Source organism: Leptodactylus fuscus, chromosome 6 (genome assembly GCF_031893055.1).
Source record: "Leptodactylus fuscus isolate aLepFus1 chromosome 6, aLepFus1.hap2, whole genome shotgun sequence".
Classification (NCBI taxonomy): domain Eukaryota; kingdom Metazoa; phylum Chordata; class Amphibia; order Anura; family Leptodactylidae; genus Leptodactylus; species Leptodactylus fuscus.
The window spans coordinates 53110585-53133621 of record NC_134270.1 but is presented as its reverse complement, the minus strand read 5'-3'; the positions used below and the strand labels follow the sequence as shown (position 1 = coordinate 53133621).

At 41.2% G+C, this 23037-nt stretch overlaps 3 protein-coding genes across 4 annotated transcripts; all 3 read right to left on the bottom strand.

Moving 5' to 3' along the window:
• Window positions 1–5943: 5943 nt before the first annotated feature.
• On the bottom strand, window positions 5944–6784 carry LOC142209524 (transcription factor HES-5-like). 2 transcript variants are annotated; one of them, XM_075278528.1, is made up of 3 exons: window positions 6647–6784; window positions 6363–6537; window positions 5946–6254 (listed from the first exon to the last, which is right to left on the bottom strand). In XM_075278528.1, exons 1-3 carry the CDS (start codon window positions 6713–6715, stop codon window positions 6019–6021), a joined length of 480 nt encoding a protein of 159 aa, XP_075134629.1. In that variant the 5' UTR covers window positions 6716–6784; the 3' UTR covers window positions 5946–6018. The 2 variants fall into 2 exon arrangements, with proteins under 2 accessions (XP_075134628.1, XP_075134629.1); XM_075278527.1 differs by having other exon boundaries at window positions 5944–6537.
• Window positions 6785–12883: 6099 nt separating this feature from the next.
• On the bottom strand, window positions 12884–13865 carry LOC142209523 (transcription factor HES-5-like). Its single transcript, XM_075278525.1, has 3 exons — window positions 13759–13865; window positions 13228–13402; window positions 12884–13123 (listed from the first exon to the last, which is right to left on the bottom strand). The coding sequence occupies exons 1-3, from the start codon at window positions 13813–13815 to the stop codon at window positions 12888–12890; spliced, it is 468 nt and encodes a 155-aa protein (XP_075134626.1). The 5' UTR covers window positions 13816–13865; the 3' UTR covers window positions 12884–12887.
• A 6156-nt stretch (window positions 13866–20021) lies between these two features.
• Window positions 20022–21037, bottom strand: LOC142209522 (transcription factor HES-5-like). Its single transcript, XM_075278524.1, has 3 exons — window positions 20931–21037; window positions 20468–20642; window positions 20022–20359 (listed from the first exon to the last, which is right to left on the bottom strand). Exons 1-3 carry the CDS (start codon window positions 20985–20987, stop codon window positions 20124–20126), a joined length of 468 nt encoding a protein of 155 aa, XP_075134625.1. The 5' UTR covers window positions 20988–21037; the 3' UTR covers window positions 20022–20123.
• Window positions 21038–23037: the final 2000 nt, after the last annotated feature.

The window sequence follows — 23037 nt, the reverse complement described above, 5'->3', positions numbered from 1 at the left end:
TCACATGATTTTTCAAACAAACTTTTGTCCACTCCCTTTTTTTATGTTTGGTGTTGAATTATATCCAATTTGGTTTTTTGACTATTCTTTTTGTGGTTTTCCATTGAAGACAAATTAAATGAAGATAATAATACCAAAGAATTTGTGATTGCAATCATTTTCTGGAAGAAAATGAGTATTATCTGACAAAATTTCAGGGGTGCCAATACTTTTGGCCAACACTGTATGTAGTATATAACCCCTCAAACAGTATATGACCCCCCTTTTTTGCTTTTTTTTAGAGGGCCAATAAACATAAAACAGTAACATGGCTGTTTGGTGAAAATTTAATATGAATAAAAAAGTTTTTTAAAAAAATTTGTGCTAGGGGAAGGTCTGGATATGCCCTTAGGCTGAGGCCCCACGTTGCAGAAACGCAGCTTTTTTTGTTGCAGATTTTGCTGCTGTTTTTTGAGCTAAAGCCAGGAGTGAATTGAGCAGAAGGTAGAAGTATAGGAAGCTTCCTATATATTTCCCATTCCTTTTGTAACCATTCTTGGCTTTGGCTCAAAAAAATGCAGCAAAATCTGCAACAAAAAAAAAAAGCTGCATTTTTGCAACGTGGGGCCTCAGACTTAAATGGTATTTAAAGCCATAAGTGACCTGAGGAATTTAATAATTCTGGCACATCTTGTGCCAATGAAAAAATGAATTAAAACTAGCGAACAAATTGGCCCCAATGTTTCCATTCATTGACAGTAAGCAGCAGTCCTGACAATTGTGATGGATTGGAAGACAAAAGATCTCCTGCTTAAACACATGCAAGTGTTATCCGTGGCAACCAAAATGAATACTTGTATCATATCTCTATCTCCACATTGCCCCGTATATCTCTCTTTTGATGTTGAACATAATGAGATATCCCTGTAATGTCAGATGTCTCTTATCACACCTCCACATCCTCTGTCCCCAGACACCAATATGAGGACTCTAATATCCAGCACATGAGGACATCAGATATCACATCTTTATATGGGACTTTCTAATTACATGATAATATCAGCTCATAAATCAATGGTTTTCTTTTCATGTTTTGTAGATGGATACATAGTAAGGCTTCGTACACATGGTCGGGTCTGCAGTCTAAGTGCTTTAAAATCATCTGTTATGGGGCAAAACGATGGCTCAGTGGTTAGCACTGCAGCCTTGCAGCACTGGAGTCCTGGAGTTCGAAATCCTGCCAGGAACAACATCTGCAAGGAGTTTGTATGTTCTCCCCGTTTTTGCGTGGATTTCCTCCCATTCTACAAAGACATACTGATAGGAAAAAAAATGCACATTGTAATCCCTATTGGGGCTGACAATCTACATTAAAAAACAAAACAAAAAATTGTCTGTTACATTCTGATATTTTTAGAGCAGGTCTTGTTCAGATCCATTACAACAAACCAGAAAGTTCTGAAGACAGCCATGTGCATGAAAGAAAGAAAGTTGGATGTTATATGACATAGATAGAGATAGATAGATAGATAGATAGATAGATAGATAGATGATAGATAGATAGATAGATAGATAGATAGATAGATAGATAGATAGCACAAATAAAAATTAAAGGTTCTTTATGCTACATATTTCATTAAATATATCTACAAATATATGTGTAAATAAACTATCAGTAATGCCAATTGATCTCTATTTTAGCATGTCTTTGTGCTGTGTGAAGAGTGCTGCTGCATTTTCTGCATTTGTAATATTGCCATAGTAGCTTGCACCTGTTGGGATGTGCTGTCTGAATTGTTTGTATCCTTAACCCATTTATGCCGGAGGTTATATATTTTTCTGTTCCAATAATGGAACACTAGACATAATCTGGTTAATAGATAAATACATACGCAGATAGATAGATTGATAGATAGGCAGATAGATGAGATAGATACCGTAGATAAATAGATAGATAGATAGATAGATAGATAGATAGATAGATAGATAGATAGATAGATAGATAGATAGGTAGGAGATAGATAATATTTCTTAGACAAAAAAAATCTATAGTGAAAGTATCAGTGGTCAGTGCAATATGTCATGAGTTGACTTCTGAGTCCATCTTGTTGCAGGTCTTTCCCACTCTCCGGCTCACAGCTCGCCCCCAGCTATTATCTTCTGTATTAGAGGCACCAGATGGACACCCGTCCATTGTCCCTGTTGCTGAGTGTGGGAACCTGTACTTGTCCTGATCCTCACACATTAATATGCAGGGAGTGAGGTATATGGAGCAGGCTGCCTGCCTCCCTAACTACACATCACTGGACATCACTGACAGCCACATGAAGGAGAGAAGTAAGTGTCTTGTCCCACCTCCTCACATCCCTCATATGTATCTTACTGACAGCAGATTGCAGCAGGTGATGGACACTGTCACTGACATGTATGTCTTTCTTCCAAATCCAGCTGCTGCAGAACCTCTCTAGGACTTACTCTGTGACATACAGAGCTGTATCATCTCCTGTATCCACCCTCTGCCAGACCCCCAGCAAGCAAAGTCCCCCAAACTGCAGCAAAGCCTGGTGGAGACCCTGGTAGTGGAAATGTCACTTCGGTGGAATTAATGGTAATCTAAGAGGAAGTTTCTTCAGCACTTATATAATGATTCTCTCCTTTGGAGAGTATTGTTCTTGTAGTGGTATTCCCTAAATTTACCTAATTTGTTAGATAAATTAATTGATTTATCCTCTACAGGCAGGGAGGGCATGCTGAGAGTGTTAGTTCTACAACAGCTGGAAAGCCACAAGTTGGGGGCACTGGTTTAGTATTTATGTGTAATTATAGCTATTATTTAATGGAGGCCTCCCTATGGATTGCACTATGAGCAGACAATGTAAAGCTTGTATCACGCATCAAGTATCATAAGTGTTATGTAATGTTCATACAGTATATCTGCAATATTTGTAACATGGTAATATGTTATAACATGGCATGTGTATTATATAATGCATGCAAGTCTATTGACAAATATATATATATATATATATATATATATATATATATATATATAAATATGTCCATGATCATGTGATGTACAGTCCATGGTCATGTGATGTACAGTCCATGGTCATGTGATTTACATTCCATGGTCATGTGATTTACATTCCATGGTCATGTGATGTACAGTCCATAGTCATGTCATGGATACACAGGTGCACAGCTCATTAGCAGGCAGATGTCTGATTACTGAGCTGCGACTATAACGAGCTAACGAACAGCACCTGTGTGTACATCACATGATCATGGACTGTATATCACATGACCATGGATGATATATCACATGACCATGGACTGACTTTTATCTACTGGAAGCAAGCAGAATGAATAACAGCAAGCTGAGATCCAGAAAACCATCTGGAATTTGTACAGAGAGTATATTGGAAAATTGCCTAACATTTCTTTATAGAAATAATAAAATTTTTTTGCTGAAACTGGACAACCCCTTTACGAAATATATTTTTTTTAGTAAAGAAATATTTAGATATTACCATATTTTTCGGACTATAAGACGCACTTTTTTCCCCCCAAATTTGGGGGGAAAAGAAGGGTGCGTCTTATAGTGCGAAGGTGGCGCCCGGCATCCGCTGTAATAGAGAGGCGGAAGCTGGAAAGTGATAGACGCCATTACAGGTGCCGGGGCCTGAGACATCGCTGCCCTGCCCTGCATGAAGCCAGCAGCGGGAGGAGTGATGCTATTCCGCTCCTCCGTCCCCCCGCCGCTGGCTTCATGCAGGGCAGCGATGTCTCAGGCCCCGGCGTCTATCCCTCCCCGGCATCCGCCTCTCTAGTACAGCGGATGCCGGGTCAGTATCAGCGGCCTCTTCTCCCCCGGGGCCGGTCCCCACCGGCCCCGTACCTGTGAGGTTGCAGGCCGGCTCCTGCGCGGCGATATCGCAGGAGCCGACCTGTTCGGGTGACAGCCGGGAGCCTAATGAGGCTCCCGGGCCTGTCACTGCTGTATTAGTATTGCGGCTGGTCTCTATGACCAGCCGTAATACTAATAGACAGAATGGCCCATAGACGGCAATACAGTTGTATTGCCGTCTATGGGACTTGCGATCAAGCGACCGCAGGTTCAAGCCCTGGGGGGGGGGAATAAAATAGTAAAAAAAAAAAAAAAAAAAGCTTTAAAAATATATAATAAAAATATGAAATAAATAAAAGTTCTAAATCACCTCCTGTCCCTAGAATATATATATAAAAGTAGAAAATCATATATCATAAACCACCGGGTTTTTTTTTCAATACAAGGTGATCTAAGCAATAGATATTCCCCAAAATGGTATAACTAAAAAGTACTTCTGGACCCGCAAAAAAAACCACTTTATGCGTCCCCGTACAGCTGCAGGGTCACCTTTGTCCCTTTGTAGGGTAACAGAGGGCGCTTATCTACTGGGCCCCTATGTAGGTTGTATGCACATATGTATATTAGACCCCAGTATTATTATTACCACATTCATCTTAAAGTCCCATGTCGCCAAAAGCTGCTTTTTTGCTGCAGATTTTGCTGGGGAAGGTGGGGAAGCGGGCAAACACAGGAGTAACTATAAACTGAATGGGAAATATTAAGGAATCACTTACACATCTCCATTCTGCTCAATTCATACCTGGCTTTGGCTCAATAAAGTGCAGCAAAAGAAGCAAGTTTTTTCCACTATGTGAGGCCTCAGCCTGAAGGAGATTTTCAGGACATCGTATTATGGGGAGCTCAACCATGTTGACAATGGACTGCTACTGAGAGACACATGTACTGGCTATAAATCCTAGCTGTGGTCACCAAAAGACAGAGGATGTGGAGGTGTCTAACAACCTCATGAAATCTCAGTATCCTCAACATCAAAGAGAAGGATATTATACTGTATATGCTACACTGTGTGAGGTCCTTATAAAGGGACCAAGTACTGTCTATAGGAAATTCAAAACACTAGTATGTTGCCCATAGAGGGTATTGGTAATGTGTGGCTGGGGGCCCTCACTGGAAGGAGGCTTTCTGCCAACTTTATAGGATTCGTCATGGGAGGATCTTCCAGCTAGTTCAATGGTATGGCACATTTATTAATGCAACAGATCTGTCATCTGGTCATCATGACAACACTTACAGTCAGCTATTCTGTTAGGATATAGGAGGAAGTTAGGATACTGAGGAATTTTGTAAAGAGAGACTGTAATGGTGGACTATAAAACCAATGTAACAACATAATACCAGTATCAAATGTATATTAAATGATTTATTGCAAACATTGCACAATAGAGAGAAATACTTTGTATATTATACATCAGTTTCTAACAAATGCAGCAAATATTGCACACCATATTAATAGTACATAATACATATCACATAATATATAATTCATAGAATTTTAAATATTCTGAAATCATATCCAATGGACATAATATACTGTATATAATATACAAGACATTGATCACTAATAATAGTGAACTCTACTGAGTGTTATACATAGTACACACATTTTCATGAATATAAGATGATCTATCCTCAGTTAGAATATACATGTTATTATACACAAGTTTATAGTATTCACATTACTGAATGATACATAGTATCTACTTTATACATCAGGCCGGAGGTCTCACCTCCATTATTCTGCAATGCTTTGCACTGGAGGTCTGATATACACATACAATACTTCACTCTGTATAGAGCCAGTACACACTACATATAATCTGATACATTGTATCACTGGGAATATTCATACAATGTGTCCATATAGGACTAGAACGGTTTCTTCATAGAAGACAACTACTTATCTATTGATCTAGAACAAGTCCATATAGGAACTGCAGTTGACAGCAGATAATATGATGGACTAGTAAATCACATAGTCATTGCTCCATGTACACACTGAACCTCCTCTTCTATCACATGAGAAGATATCAGTGACCGGCAGAATACGTCCCATCTCCAGCTCTCAGCTATACTGGGGTTAACCAGCCCAGAGAACTCAGTCCACACTGCACATATTTTGGGTCCAGGCACTACCAGGGTCTCCACAAGGCTTTGCTGCGGTCTGGGTGGCTGTGCTTGCTGGGGGTCTGGCAGATGGGGGATACAGGAGGAGATACAGCTTCATATGTCACAGAGTGAGCCCCAGAGAGGTTCTGCAGCAGCTGCATCTGAAGCTCAGTGTGTTTGTGCTGGGACAGGAAGGTAATGGAGTCCTGGACACAGGTGGAGTAGCCTTCTCTCTGGGCCTGGCTGGAGGCTGTGACATCTAGAAGAGGAAAGACATACATGTCAGTGACAGCGTCCATCACCTGCTGCAATCTGCTGTCAGTAAGATACATATGAGGGGTGTGAGGAGCTGGGACAAGACACTTACTTCTCTCCATCATGTGGCGCTGCAGGAAGGTGACGGTCATCTCCAGGATATCGGCTTTCTCAGGTTTGGAGGGGAGCTGGTGTCTGTGAAACTCCTTCTCCAGTAAGATCCGCAGCTGCTCAATGCTGCTGTTAATCCGATCTCTCCTCATCTTCTCTATCACCGGCTTCCTCAGCTGCACGACAAGACATGGCGGTTGGTTAGTTACATGAGGCGACTGTACATTTATAGTGGTGAGAAGCATTAGATGCTAGGAAGAATAGATGTTGTAGTTTAACACTTACTTTTCTGGGCTGCCGGGTGAGGGGATCGGTAGCAGAGCTGTGGATGAGGCTGTCGCTGTAAGGAGCCATCAGTCAGTGGGTGTGCGGCAGAGTCCTCTCTGTAGATGGGCTGTCAGTGATGTGCAGCCAGGGAGGCAGGCAGCCCCCTCTATATACCCCTCTCCCTGCATAATAATGTGTGAGGATCAGAGCGAGCACAGGTTCCCACACTGAGCCACCAATCCCACAGCAGCGGGGACAATGGACGTGTGTCCATCTGGTCCCTCCAATACAGGAGATAATAGAGATTGCTGGGGGCGAGCTGTGAGTCGGAGTGTGGGAAAGACCTGCAACAAGATGGACCCTGAAGTCATGACATATTGCACTGACCACTGATGCTTTCACTATAGATCCATTGTTATCTGTGACACGGGCAGTGAAATGTCCTAATGGTCATTAACTGTGTAATATGGAATAGATGAGAATCCCAGGAGAAGTGGTAAAAATATAACAATAATATCTGGAAACATCTGGAAATACACAACAATGGTAATTTCTCACTGACATGTATGTACATACTGGAGCAGATTTTTTATGCCGTATAAACCTGTTTTCTGCTGTGCAAGGCATAAAAAGTCATAAATGTTTTTGCAAATCGGATTTATCTTGACTGGGATATTCATTTATGTCGAGGCTTTGTGCCCTCCACTGGCTCCTGGGCTATGTAGACTGGTAATAATAATAATAATAATAATAATAATCTGCCCCAATATTTTCATAATCTATCACATTCTGAGGTCAGATGCTGATACATAGATAAGCGTTGCTAATACACGCTGCTTATCTCTTCTTCCAGTAGAGGTCTGTCACTGGTCTTTCTCCTGTACCAACCAATAAAAGACTGATAAACAGCTTTCCCTCTCATTTTATTAAAGAGATTCTGCAGCAGATGAATTATGTATTGCATATTATTGCTCAGATGGAGAGGGTTCATAATTAATCTCAGCTGCTACAGAACCTCATAATTCACTTCAGCTACTGCAGATCTCATAATACACACCTCAGATGCTGCAGAACATAATACACATCTTATATGTAATACATTTCTAATAATCGTGAATTCTCAATATTGCTCTATCATCTGTTATGTGTATGGTTTTTATACCTGTACAAAATATATTTTTTGCAGTTTTTCACTTTGTTCATGAATATTCGATAATTTTCTAATTGAATTACATTTCCCTTCTGTCTTCTCTAATATCTGATGTCCTCATGTTCTTGATATGAGAGTCCTTGCTCTTGTCTCAGGAGACAGAGTATGTGAAGGTGCGATAAGAGACATCTAACATCCCAGTGGCACTTCATTACCCTCATCATCAATGAGAGAGATATACTGGGCAATGTGACGGCTGGAGATATCATTGCATACGTATCTACATTATAGGAAAACCATTTATATTATATTCAATCCAATTAAGTGTAATGAGATCTTATCTATCCGCATTTACCAGCTTCATGCAACTTGATTTTTCACAAAATGCTTTGCTAAACGCCGCCATAAATAAGCTTAGATTGACATGCTATTTCATGATGGAGAGAAGCAGCTGTTATACATAGTGGGTGTTGCTTATCTCTGGGGAAACAACTGAGATTGGACAGATTGAGATGCAACCTTATCTAAAATAGGACTGATCACTATGACTCATATTACTAAAATACATCCGCATGCATAATAAACTGGTATTTCTTAAAGGGGAACTCCACTATTGAGATGTAGGCTTCATTTAAACAGTGTCAGCTCAGAATTTATTGCATAAACGCTGTTACAATTTTCAATATAGAAAGCTCTCGTCCTAGAATTTGTACAGAGTATTCTCAAAAATTGGGACCACATGGGCAGTAAAAGTCTGAGATAGGAATAACCTGTGATAGAAACACTCCGGCAAAATTGACAGTGTAGCGTCTAAGGGAGAAGGATATGACATAAGGATTGATAGGATATTAAAGAAAATGTATCTATATAATGTTCCAGCACTCAGGCCTTGTATTGGAATACAGTGATGCATTCGCTCAGAATGTTCCCTTAACTATTGTCCTCAGTTTGGAAGGAGCTTCTGAGCTTCTTATAGCATAATGCAGTCCTTCTGGTTTATGCACTGTAAGTAAAGCTTATTCATTCTAATATACTTTGTTTTTTAATTCCCCAAAATGTTACTTTTTGATTGCTGTCAGTGAATGGAAGCATTCTACTATTTATATCTAGAGCTTACAAACCGAACACCTGCTCAGTGTGCTGCGCTGTATGGGAGCTTTGTCTTGTAACCTGTAGATTTTATCTAGGGCATCCTATACTTCCTCCTACTAAATGTGAAAGTTTGGATGTTTGTTACTCCTTCACGTAAAAATGGCTGCACGAATTTGAATGAAATTTGGTATATAGATAGTTTGTAACCTCAATTAACACATAGGCTACTTTTTATCCCAGTAAATGACATGGCTTTGTGACTGTGATGAATTTATGTTCATATACTATGTTACACAGCAGGAAATTTCATTTATTTGCAGTTTTGCTGATAAAGCCTGCTCTGTTATCTCTCTATGTAAACACACAGATAACACAGAAGCTGGTCAGACACTGAGATAGGAAAACCCCTTTCATCTAAATTGCCAGATGTAGTAGAGCTGTGTATGTACAGATGTAGCAGAACTTGAAAATGACTGAATGGATTTGGATGAAATTTGCCACATAGATAGTTTGTAACCTCGATTAACACATAGAATACTTTTTAGCCAGTAAATGACATGGCTTCACGACTCCTATTAATTTATGTTAATACTAGCTTCTGCCCACGACTTCAGAATTGGATCCATAGAGAAATTAAAAATGTGTGAGTAATAAAAAACAGGCATGGTGCGAGGAACAAGTTCAGCAGCAGGACAGCTTGAGAGCTGCTGAAATGCAGGAAAAGGCGAACCATCTATGGCAACAATTTACTGAATATAGGCGGATCTTCTATACAAACAACACGCAGACAAAGTCGCGGGCAGAGTTAGCCATAAGATTGTTTCACTGGCAGGATGCCGAAGCCTCAAACTTGTACTAAAAACTTTAACAAATATATATCTATATATACCTGTATATATATATATATATATATATATATATATATATATATATATATGTTGCGTAAATTGTGACTTTTAACAACCAGGTAATGGGATGTCCATGTATGTATTGTATGCATTAGTATATGCATTAGTCTATTACGGCCCATATAGTTTGTATGCCAGGTTTTCTCTTGAAAAAATAAATCATAGCATGTGCCATCAAATGCAGTTTGACAGGAGTAATCTTCCCTAAATCATTGCTTCTATAAGGGATTACAGTGCTTCATGGTGGCACGATATGCCTATATGACAGACATACAGACCCCTTAGTAATGTATGCTTCAAGAACCCAGCAATGCTGTGCATATGAGCCCAGAGACTAAAGGCCCCCATACACATAACCATACCTTCCAACCGTCACGGATTCCGTGGGAAAGTCCTGGATTTCCGTAGAGGATGCAGATGAGTTCAGTACAGCGGTGAAGCAAGAGTGGGCAGCTCCTGCCTTACCACTATGCCCCCTATGTTAACCGGGAGCTGTAGGCGCGATGTGATGACGTCACTCACATCACGCCTGCAGCTCCCTGAACAGTCCAGGACAAGAGACTGCAGACTGCGCAGCAGGGGAGTGAGGAGAGGGGAGTATTAGTGTTTTTTATGTTAAATGTTGGCAGATGAAGAAGGACATTAAACTGTGGGGGCAGATGGTGGGGAGACAAACTGGGGGGACAGTGGCGTAACTAGGAATGGCGGGGCCCCATGGCAAACTTTTGACATGGCCTTCCCCCGACCAACACCGACGCCGAAGACCTCGACCGACCCCCTCTACGCATTTCTGCGCGTTCTGTTATGCCCCATACTGGCCCCTTAACACAGTATTATCCCCCATAGTTGCCCCTACACACAGTATTATGTCCCACTGTGGACACCCGTAAACAATTATTATACTCTGGGGTCTTTTCAGACCCCCCTCTACCTCATAGATTGTAAGCTCTTGCGAGCAGGGCCCTCAGTCCCATTGTGTGAAATGACGTTCTTTGTTATTTATCTGTCTGTATTTGAACCCTACAAATTGTACAGTGCTACGGAATATGTTGGCACTATATAAATAAAATTAATTATTATTATTATTATGTTTCTTACCTCTCCCAGTCCGCCGATCATAATGATAGCAGCGGTAGCAGCTGTCACCGGGCCCCTAATGTCACGGGCCCTGTGGCAGCTGCCTCCGCTGCTATGACGGTAGTTACGCCACTGTGGGGGGATGTATGAGGGGGATATTAAAATTTGGGGACAGATACAGGAGGACATTAAACTTTGGGAGCAGATAGAGGGGTCATTAAACTATGGGGGCAGATGAAGAAGGGCATTAAACTGGGTGCAGATAGAGGTGGCATTAAACTGAGAGCAACTTGAGGGGGACATTAAACCGAAGGGTATATGGAGGAGGAAATTAAAATGGGGGCAACTGAGGAGGACATTAAATTAATGAGCATCTGGAGGGGGACATTAAATTATGGAGCATTTGGAGGGGGACATTAAACTGTGGGTGCACCAGGAGAGAGACTTTATACTGTGGGGTCAATTTGAGGAGAACATTAAAATGTGGGGTCATATAATATTAGGTTGACTGTAAGAGCACAAACAGAAAAGGATAGGAATGGGTGGGGTCAATTTAGAAGTGGGTGGAGCTAAATTTGCTGCGGTGTCCCTTTTTGTCTCCTTTTTTTGTCCTTTTAAAGTTGGGAGGTATGACATAACAAATACGTTTGCGAAGCCCAATGATTTTGAAAGGTCCTGTAGATTTATTTTATATGGGTATATATGGCCTTCCTATTCTCCTTACACTGACTGGATAGAGGATGAGTAAGGAAAATTTAAGAAGAACGAGGAGCAAAATGGCTGATTTTCATGGCTTTCTTGCACCCGAGGGGCACCCGTTTTCACGGATCCTCCATACATTTGAGTTTATGAAGAGCTGTGAAACCAGCCAAAAATAGTACATGACCTCCATTTTGATGGTCTGTGACAAGAGACGTTTGAATACCCCCCATTCACTGGCATTTAATGTTGCCATGTAAAGTTGAATAAAAAAGTGGACATCACATAGCCATTACTGACTGTCGTGTGAATGTAGCTTTAGAATAGTGAATTTCAATGCCCTGTGAAAGTCATGATGCTTGGCAGTGCCCCCCCCCCCAACTTATACACACTTGACTGAACTGAGAATGCATGTATATAGGGGGTGTTGATGAAACAAGTGTACAGCCAAAAGGCTTTTGTAGGTATATGGGCACATTAATCACCATTATTAAGAAATATTATGTTCAGAAAACATCTATTTATTGATTATCATCTGCAGTCATGTACATTGACATATATCATATAATTTAGGATATTTATGACATACATAAACTTCAAGAAATTGCTAAACAATGGTTGCAGATATTTCATACCAACAATACTCAAGTGAATTGCACTGTTATATATAATAATACACATGTATTGAACCTCGAAGAAAACTGCAAATATTGCAAAACATTTCATTCATATCCTGTCAATTATCTTCATAAGGGACATAGACCAGTAGTAATAATACTATACTAGACGATAGCACATAGTACATAAAGCCAATATCTAGCAATACACACATATAACATTTTACTATTACTCTATATATAGAGCTTGTACATAGTGTATGTAATCTGAATGATACATGGTATCTACTTTATATATCAGGCCGGAGGTCTCACCTCCATTATTCTGCAATGCTTTGCACTGGAGGGCTGATATACACATACAATACTTCACTCTGTACAGAGCCAGTACACACTACATATAATCTGATACATTGTATCACTGGGAATATTCATACAATGTGTCCATATAGAACTAGAACGGTTTCTTCATAGAAGACAACTACTTATCTATTGATATAGAACAAGTCCATATAGGAGCTGCATCTGACAGCAGATAATATGATGGACTAGTAAATCACATAGTCATTGCACCGTGTTCACACTGAACCTCCTCTTCTATAACATGAGGAGATATCAGTGACAGACAGAATACGTCCCATCTCCAGCTCTCTGCTATACTGGGGTACACAGCCCAGATCTCTCAGTCCACACTGCACATATTTTGGGTCCATTCACTACCAGGGTCTCCACAAGGCTTTGCTGCTGTTTGGGGGGCTGTGCTTGTTGGGGGTCTGGCAAATGGGGGATTCAGGAGGAGATATAGATCCATATGTCACAGAGTGAGCCCCAGGGAGGTTCTGCAGCAGCTGCATCTGAGGCTCGCTCTCTTTGTGCTGGGATAGGAAGGTAATGGAGTCCTGGACACAGGTGGAGTAGCCTTCTCTCTGGGCCTGGCTGGAGGCTGTGACATCTAGAAGAGGAAAGACATGTCAGTGACAGCGTCCATCACCTGCTGCAATCTGCTGTCAGTAAGATACATATGAGGGGTGTGAGGAGCTGGGACAAGACACTTACTTCTCTCCATCATGTGGCGCTGCAGGAAGGTGACGGTCATCTCCAGGATATCGGCTTTCTCAGGTTTGGAGGGGAGCTGATGTCTGTGAAACTCCTTCTCCAGTAAGATCCGCAGCTGCTCAATGCTGCTGTTAATCCGATCTCTCCTCATCTTCTCTATCACCGGCTTCCTCAGCTGCACAACAAGACATGGCGGTGGTGAGGACATGTCAGTATAGGGACAACTATCCTGTCAGTGTGTGAGGTCACTGTGGGCGCTACATACAATGCCTGACAGTGATGATTATTATTACATTGTATCATTATTAGTACTAATACTACATATAATATATACAATGACTGACAGGGATGATTATTATTACTGATTAATATTACATTGTATCATTATTAATACTACTTATACTACATAAAATACTACAGGAATTGTGTATATAAGTCTAGGAGGAATCATTCAGTCTATACAGATGTCCAGTGTAATAGTGGTAGATGTGACATATGGGGGTGATGCTATCACTAGTGGGGTTCTCTTACCTTTCTGAGCCCACCAGCAGCCTGATGATCTGATGTCCTCACATTGCATGGAGCCATGGTGCAGTGTCAGGGGGTCTGTAGACTTGTTCTGTATGAGGCAGTAGCTGTCTGACTACTTATGAGCAGCCACCCCTTTATATACACCTCTTCCTACATAAAATGTGTGGAGAACAGACTGACAAGAGGTTCCCACACTCAGCCACCAATCACACAGCAGCGGGGACAATGGACGTGTGTCCATCTGGTGCCTCCAATACAGGAGATAATAGAGATTGCTGGGGGCGAGCTGTGAGCCGGAGTGTGGGAAAGACCTGCAACAAGATGCTATCTGCTGTAATGACATATTGCTCAGGACATGGATGGGATTAAATGTTGTTCCTTTAAGTGGAGATCTTCCTGACCTGTCATTGACCAATAACAAGAATGAAGGAGCCCATATAAATTATAAGGGTTATATCAAATACAGCGTTGTACAATATTTGTAGGTATTCTCTCAGGACAGGAGACATTTGTGCTGCTGATGTAATTTGGTTGTCTGGTCTGCAAACAAAAGTAATAAACTCTCAGCTATGTGAAGCTCCAGGGCTCCAGTGCAAAATCTATAATGTGTTCCCATGTTCTACCTATAATACTGTGTCTTCTCATGTTGTAGAGAGACTTTTAGGCCCCTTCAGGGCTTCTATTCTCGGTAGCAGTTGTTATCTTTGCATCCTCTACAGCTTCACCCCTGTTCCCATTCACTGACACCAAGCTAAGATCTTGATAATAGTATGGAAATTAAACCAAATGTCAATTAGAAAGTTGCAGAAATATTTATTATATGACAATTAGAAACCCTGTAGTATTTATATCTGTAGAAATCCAATACTATGGCACAATGTGCTATGTGCTAGAAATGAGTCCTCTACTCTCCAGGGACAGAGGATGTGGCGGTGTGATAAGAAGTGTCTGACAGCCCAGTGGCATGTCATTATCCTCAACATCAAAGAGGGACAGACACTGTGTGTGATCTGGGCTCTACTCACAAGTCCTGTTCTGCATAGATAGATAGAAAGAATGGGAGCTAGATATAAGATACAGAGAAATGGAGAGATAAACTGATAGTACTTAGATTACTTAAATAAATTTCTGGCTGATTCCTTGATGGTTTGTTTGATTTAAGGAAAGATATATTGTTTCATGGATCAATGGAGAAGATAGACTGGTATAAATTTAATTTGAGTCTTGAAAACTTCTTTGATAAATATTAATAATATTAATTACTAGCCTCTGCCCGCGACTTCGTCTGTGTGTTGTTGGCATCGATGATCATCCTATATTCAGTAAATTGTTGCTGTAGATGGTTTGCCTGCTCCAGCGTTTTGGCAGATCTCAAGCTGTCCTGCTGCTGAACTTGTTCCTCACGCTGTGCCTGTGATTGTGTCGGCATCTCAGCAGCTGGCTGGGACGCCACATAATGAGCATCTTGTTGGCGCTGATAATCCGCCTGCTCCAGCAACAGAATTTTGCGACAAATTAGATTTTCTTTTGCCCCCCCCCCCCCCCGCAATGTTTAAAATTGGCAAACTACCAATTTGGATTAAATGTGTTTTCCCATCCAGTGTGTCAGCAATGCCTGTAGCAGATCAGATAATATGCAGATGTTTGTACACAATGGCCTCAGTGTTATCTGTGTGTTTACATAAAGGATTATAAGAAACTGAGATAAGCTGCTGTCAAGAGCAGTTTAATATAGTATATGAACATAAATTCATAACAGTCGTGAAGCAATGTCATTTACTGGGATAAAAAGTAGCCTATGTGTTAGTCGAGGTTACAAACTATCTACACTATGTGATCAAAAGTATCTGGACACCTGGCTGAAAATGACTTACAAGTTCGTGGCGCCCTCCATCGGTAATGCTTGAATTCAATATGGTGTTGGCCCACCCTTAGCCTTGATGACAGCTTCCACTCTCGCAGGCATACGTTCAATCAGGTGCTGGAAGGTTTCTTGGGGAATGGCGGCCCATTCTTCACGGAGTGCTGCACTGAGGAGAGGTATCGATGTAGGTCGGTGAGGCCTGACACGAAGTCGGCGTTCCAAAACATCCCAAAGGTGTTCTATAGGATTCAAGTCAGGACTCTGTGCAGGCCAGTCCATTACAGAGATGTTATTGTCATGAAACCACTCCGCCACAGGCCGTGCAGTATGTACAGGTGCTCGATCGTGTTGAAAGATGCAATCGCCATCCCCGAATTGCTCTTCAACAGTGGGAAGCAAGAAGGTGTTTAAAACATCAATGTAGGCTTGTGCTGTGAATAGTGTCACGCAAAACAACAAGGGGTGCAAGCCCCCTTCATGAAAAACACGACCACACCATAACACCACCGCCTCCGAATTTTACTGTTGGCACTACACACGCTGGCAGATGACGTTCGCCGGGCATTCGGCATACCCACACCCTGCCATCGGATCGCCATATTGTGTACCGTGATTCGTCACTCCACACAATGTTTTTCCACTGTTCAATCGTCCAATGTTTACGCTCCTTACACCAAACGAGGCGTCGTTTGGTATTGACCTGTATGATGTGTGGCACCCAATCACCTGACCACGTTCGAAGTCCGTGAGTTCCGCGGAGCGCCCCATTCTGCTCTCTCATGATGTCTAATGTCTACTGAGGTCGCTGATATGGAGTACCTGACAGTATGTGGCAGCACAATACACCTAATATGAAAAATGTATGTTTTTTTGGGGTGTCTGAATACTTTTGATCACATAGTGTAATGTGCCAAATTTCATCCAAATCAATTCAGCTGCTTTTGCGTGATCGAGTAACAAACATCCAAACTTTCACATTTATAATATTAGTAGGATTTGTTTCTGTCTCTAAATGTATTTATACATCTAATGCTTAATTCACCCAACACCTATTCCTCTCAACTATCCTACACATGTGTACACATAGTTTGGCCAAGTATGCATGTGTATCAATGAGGAGAGGGAGTAAGCCACTTCCAGACACCTCTAGTGACAGCTTTTCTCCCTGAGAACAAAAGGATTGGGCCTTGACATTCAAAATGCAAAATATACTTTACTTCAATATGATCAACAGGGAAAGAGTCATTACAACCTATAGACACATAGTTGGCCAGTCTTTAAGAAGCCCAACTTGTGCCCCTTTGATGTAGAAGCCTTGGCAGATAACTGTGACATTGACACCTATCAAGTTCTCAGTTCTGAGGGTTCTCAGACATCCAGTTCTATAGCAAAACTATGTGGACTAACTTACTATTGAGAAAGAAAGAAAGAAAGAAAGAAAGAAAGAAAGAAAGAAAGAAAGAAAGAAAGAAAGAAAGAAAGAAAGAAATGACTCGCCTGATAACATCTTGAATGGATGGAATCCTGTTTTTTTGGAACCAAAAACACCACCAACACTGCCATGCAACTTGTACAACTTTTTCCTAATGCTTGGTGCTGTCTATTTCTTAGTTATTTTAGATATAGACAAATAGATATGAGATACCAGGGGCGTAACTACTAGGTCAGCAGCGGTAGTGGCTTCCACAGGGCCCAGGACATTAGGGGGTCCAGTAAGCCCAAGATTTTTTTTTTATTTTTTAATAGGCTGTTACCTGCTGGAGTAACCTGGGCAGGTAAGAGGTTCTATTTACTTACCGATCCTCACTACTGTTCACGGCCACCTGCGCTTCCTCTTTTGCGGAGGCAACTGTGAGCAAGAGCTAGGATCGGTAAGTGAAGCCACAGGCTCACGAACCCCACAAACACCACTATCGTTATACTCAGGGATGTTGTCAGACCCCCGAGTATAATGATCAGAGGGCTACAAGAGGTGAGGGAACATAAAAAAACACTGTTACTTACCTCTCCTGGCTCAACAAGGCTTCAGGCCTATTTGGTGATGTCTCAGATGTCACATGCGCCGAGCTTGCGTCATTATGCGTCGCGATGCAACCCCAGTTCACGTGACATCTGGTCCATTACTGAAGATGGCCAACAACAGCAGGGAGTGTGCCAGAGCCAGGGAAAGGTAAGTAACAGTATTTTTTATGTTTATATCCTCCCCTGGGTCTCTGATAATTTATAATCTTGGCTCTGATAAGAGAGTATAATAATTGTTCATGGATGGTCCGCAATGTGGCATAATACTGTGTGCAGGGGCCAAAATGGGGCATAATACTGTGTGCAGGGGCCACTATGGGGCATAATACTGTGAGCAGGGGCCACTATGGGGCATAATACTGTGTGCAGGGGCCACTATGAGGCATAATACTGTGTGCAGGGGCCAGTATGGGGCATAATACTGTGTGCAGGAGCCACTATGAGGCATAATACTGTGTGCAGGGGCTACTATGGGGAATTATACTGTGTGCAGGGGCCACTATTGGGGACAATACTGTGTGAAGGAGCCACTATGGGGCATAATACTGTGTGCAGGAATGCAGTATGTGCGTGCGCGGTGAAGTTGGGTCGGTCGGGGTCGGGGGGAGCCTCCATGTCAAATGTTCGCCTTGGGGCCTAGCAATTCCTAGTTACGCCACTGTGAGATAGATAGATAGATAGATAGATAGATAGATAGATAGATAGATAGATAAAACAATGCGGTCTGTCAGCAACTTGTATGGATGGAAAATGTCCTGTTACTGGAAAAAGCAGTACACCACGTATCGGTCCACACTGGGACGTTTCTCAATTGCACATGCAATTTTTGCACTTGAGAAAGGTCCCAGTGTGGACCAATATGTGGTGTACTGCTTTTTCCAATAAAAGGACATTTTCCATCCATACAAGTTGCTGACAGACTGCATTGTTTTTTCTATTGCAAACCCTTTTGCCTGGAGAGGGGTTTCTGCAATTTGTGGGATAATCCCCAGATTTGCTGGTGCTGCTGCAATTGTTTTTCTTTACAATTAGATAGATAGATAGATAGATAGATAGATAGATAGATAGATAGATATGAAATAGATACTATTGGACCTCTGTCCACTGATAGACATAGATAGTTAGATAGAAATATGACATAGATAGACGATAGATACTGTAGATAGATAGATAGATAGATAGACAGACAGACAGACAGACAGACAGACAGACAGACAGACAGACAGACAGATAGATAGATAGATAGATAGATAGATAGATAGACGATAGATAGATAGATAGATAGATAGATAGATAGATAGATAGATAGACGATAGATAGATAGATAGATAGATAGATAGATAGATAGATAGATAGATAGATAAGAAAATTTAGACAGCACATTCCATTGCACAGAACAAGTGCTAACCTAACCATCATGGCTAGAGGTGGTGCTAACATCCTCTAATTTATGAGAGTAGTTTATAGATCATATTAGTCGATTTTAGCAATAATGTAATGCCTTTTGGATCTCTATTTCCATATGCACTGGTGCTGTGCGCAGGATGCTGCTGCAGTATTTGTACCTGGATAGATAGATGAATAAATAGATAGATAGATAGATAGATAGATAGATAGATAGATAGATAGATAGATAGAAAAATAGTTCATAGATATTTATAGGAATGTTCTTATTTCAACATAAATTTTGTCCAGAAATGATGAATCAGGATGCAGTACTGGTAAAAGTAAAGTTACTTTATTCTTTTTCTTATGAATAATATATTCATACATTAGTCCACAGTACACAAGATACAGTTAACTTCAACATTGAAGCCATCAAATATTACATTGATTCCACAATGATACCCCATTATGGAGGCTGGCATGATATTACCCATATTCACTTATCTCCAGATATTGGAGTTCAAATATATATATTTACTTATATATAGATAGATATTAATTTAATATCCAGACACATTCTACAAGAATATTTATACGGGAAGGTTCTTCAATAGACACCATATTACTGCACAATACAATTTGCAGATTACATGAAGTTATAATATGTAATAATACTTCTTCAAGTTAATAGAAACCTACAGGAATGAGGCCACAGCAGGGCCTCCTGCCATCTCAGAAGCAAACAAATCCCCTCCTCAGAAACAAAGGGGTTAATGGTAAACATTATACATATTCTGCATTTCTATATAATTTAGTCATATAGAAATATAAGGACTATATACCTAACTTTAAGGGTTTACATACTAACAGCTGATTTCCCAGCACAGACTCTTCTTGGAAGACTTTTGACAACCTGTCCTCAGGTCATACCTAGAACTCTCATGTATAATCTAATATAACATAGTCATAAGTAATATCATAGACTGTATAATAGCCTAAAGCTCATCTGTCGCTCTGTACAGTGTGATATATTCATTTCTTAGTGCAATGAAATCCAAAGTCAACAACAGTTCCTGGTAATATTTAGTCCATGCTACCAGGGTCTCCACAAGGCTTTGCTGCTGTCTGGGGGGCTGTGCTTGCTGGGGTTCTTGCAGATGGGGGATACAGGAGGTGATACAGCTCCATATGTCATAGAGTGAGCCCCAGGGAGGTTCTGCAGCAGCTGCATCTGAAGCTCAGTGTGTTTGTGCTGGGATAGGAAGGTAATGGAGTCCTGGACACAGGTGGAGTAGCCTTCTCTCTGGGCCTGGCTGGAGGCTGTGACATCTAGAAGAGGAAAGACATACATGTCAGTGACAGCGTCCATCACCTGCTGCAATCTGCTGTCAGTAAGATACATATGAGGGGTGTGAGGAGCTGGGACAAGACACTTACTTCTCTCCATCATGTGGCGCTGCAGGAAGGTGACGGTCATCTCCAGGATATCGGCTTTCTCAGGTTTGGAGGGGAGCTGATGTCTGTGAAACTCCTTCTCCAGTAAGATCCGCAGCTGCTCAATGCTGCTGTTAATCCGATCTCTCCTCATCTTCTCTATCACCGGCTTCCTCAGCTGCACAACAAGACACAGGAGGTGGTGAGTACATGTCAGTATAGGGACAACTATCCTGTCAGTGTGTGAGGTCACTGTGAGCGCTACATACAATGCCTGACAGTGATAATTATTATTACTGATTAATATTATATTGTATCATTATTAATATTACATATACTACATAAAATACTGCGGCAATTGTGTATATAAGTCTAGGAGGAATCATTCAGTCTATACAGATGTCCAGTGTAATAGTGGTAGATGTGACATATGGGGGTGATGCTATCACTAGTGGGGTTCTCTTACCTTTCTGAGCCCACCAGCAGCCTGATGATCTGATGTCCTCACATTGCATGGAGCCATGGTGCAGTGTCAGGGGGTCTGTAGACTTGTTCTGTATGAGGCAGTAGCTGTCTGACTACTTATGAGCAGCCGCCCCTTTATATACACCTCTTCCTACATAAAATGTGTGGAGAACAGACTGACAAGAGGTTCCCACACTCAGCCACCAATCACACAGCAGCGGAGACAATGGACGTGTGTCCATCTGGTGCCTCCAATACAGGAGATAATAGAGATTGCTGGGGGCGAGCTGTGAGCCGGAGTGTGGGAAAGACCTGCAACAAGATGCTATCCGCTGTAATGGCATATTGCTCAGGACATGGATGGGATTAAATTGTGTTACTGTAAGTGGAGATCTTTCTGACCTGTCATTGACATGTCATCCCCACCAATAACAGGAATGACGGAGCCCATATAAATGATAAGGATTATATCAAATACAGCATGGTACAATATCTTCCTGACCTGTCACTGACATATAAACCCCACCTATTTATCTGTGCAATTTCTAACTATCTATAATCTGTCTATATATCTCTCATATTTTATCTATTTTCTATCAATTTATCTAATATGTATCCATGTATCTATCTAGCTATCTACACTCCTTTTTACCTATGTAATATCTATCTATCTTTGTCGTGACATGGCTTCTTCACCATAAGAACCTTGAATCTGTGAAATAGTGTACCACAGGAACTGGTTGCAGCGGTAACAGGATACATCAAAATACCATTGATGCTTATGGAACTGTATAGAATGCGTCTGTATTCCCTCTAGTCTTGTCTGGGTCCCATCCCTTGACTGAACTAGCTCCATACATCTATCAATATATGTCATATCGATCTACTTATCTATACCATATATTTATTATCTTTCCATCCATCCATCCATCCATCCATCCATCTAGCTGATATCTTTATGTATCTATAGAATCCTAGGCCCACAGAGTGTGTATAGTGTTTGGTAAGCATAATATGGCTGAAATGCACTTCCCTTGAGTTCAATGGAGTCCAAGGCCTTGAGGTGAGTCTTTGTGGTGAAGGGTCCCATCTAAAGAGGGGGCTTTATCACTGGCAGGTCAGCTTACACACAGTTTCATCAAAATATGCACCAAGAACCTTATATTTATGTATTTCTATATACAGTAGGCTTAGTAATGCTCCTGGAGGTAGCAAAGTATTGTTGCCATTTTTTTAAGTTTGTATATGTCATTTTTCAGCACAGTACTTGACTATCTATCTATCTATCTATCTATCTATCTATCTATCTATCTATCTATCTATCATCTATCTATGCATACACTTATACAATAAAGAGTTACTCCACAGAGCTCTGCTATATAGCTGGATGTCTGAGCACCTTCAGGCTTGAGAACATGGTAGGTGTCAATGTCACAGTTATGTGTCACGGCTTTTACGTCAAAGGGGCACAAGTCAGAGTCTCTGAGAGAAAAACTAGTTGAACAAGACAATGTGTTAACCAGGCTATATAGACCTGTATCTTTTTCTGGCTGCCCATAAACATGACCATGGACTGTTACATTTGGTTTCGCTATAAGGAAGGACATAAGTTATAGATCTACCTAGGTCCTGGTGTCCGAAGGAACCAAAATACCTCCACGTAGATAACCTGTGATTGTTCAAAGACAAATTTAGCACCAGAGACCAGAATAGGTCATCAGTATATGATCTTTCGTGATCTGACAGCTGGACCTCACACAGATTCGCTTTTTCATTAGCCTCCATGCACCGGATGGACAACAATTGCAGCCTGTTCCTATTCAGGTAATAGGAGCAGCCCTGCAGTCCTGTTCACTGTATGATGGTGATTCCAGGGATTTGCAGCACCGCTCAGATTACATTTTCCATCCTGGAGACTGCCGGAGCCGCTGATCTGTGTGGTGACCGCCAGAGATCACATACTGATGGCCTATCCTGTGGATAGGTCAGCAATATGAAAACTCCATTTGGGGATGGAAAACCTGTTTAATAACATTATTCCTTTTTTGAATACATTTGTCATATAGGATGAACCAGATCATCACCAGGCTTCATGATATGCTATGATA

Bases quoted from the DNA above. Each gene is read 5' to 3' on its own strand.
- LOC142209524 (XM_075278527.1), bottom strand. From the start codon at position 6,715: ATGGCTCCTTACAGCGACAGCCTCATCCACAGCTCTGCTACCGATCCC. The intron at 6,538-6,646 runs GTAAGTGTTAAA...CTTGTCGTGCAG, and splicing joins TCACCCGGCAGCCCAGAAAA to CTGAGGAAGCCGGTGATAGA.
- LOC142209523 (XM_075278525.1), bottom strand. From the start codon at position 13,815: ATGGCTCCATGCAATGTGAGGACATCAGATCATCAGGCTGCTGGTGGG. The intron at 13,403-13,758 runs GTAAGAGAACCC...CTTGTTGTGCAG, and splicing joins CTGCTGGTGGGCTCAGAAAG to CTGAGGAAGCCGGTGATAGA. The intron at 13,124-13,227 runs GTAAGTGTCTTG...TTCCTCTTCTAG, and splicing joins GCGCCACATGATGGAGAGAA to ATGTCACAGCCTCCAGCCAG.
- LOC142209522 (XM_075278524.1), bottom strand. From the start codon at position 20,987: ATGGCTCCATGCAATGTGAGGACATCAGATCATCAGGCTGCTGGTGGG. The intron at 20,643-20,930 runs GTAAGAGAACCC...CTTGTTGTGCAG, and splicing joins CTGCTGGTGGGCTCAGAAAG to CTGAGGAAGCCGGTGATAGA. The intron at 20,360-20,467 runs GTAAGTGTCTTG...TTCCTCTTCTAG, and splicing joins GCGCCACATGATGGAGAGAA to ATGTCACAGCCTCCAGCCAG.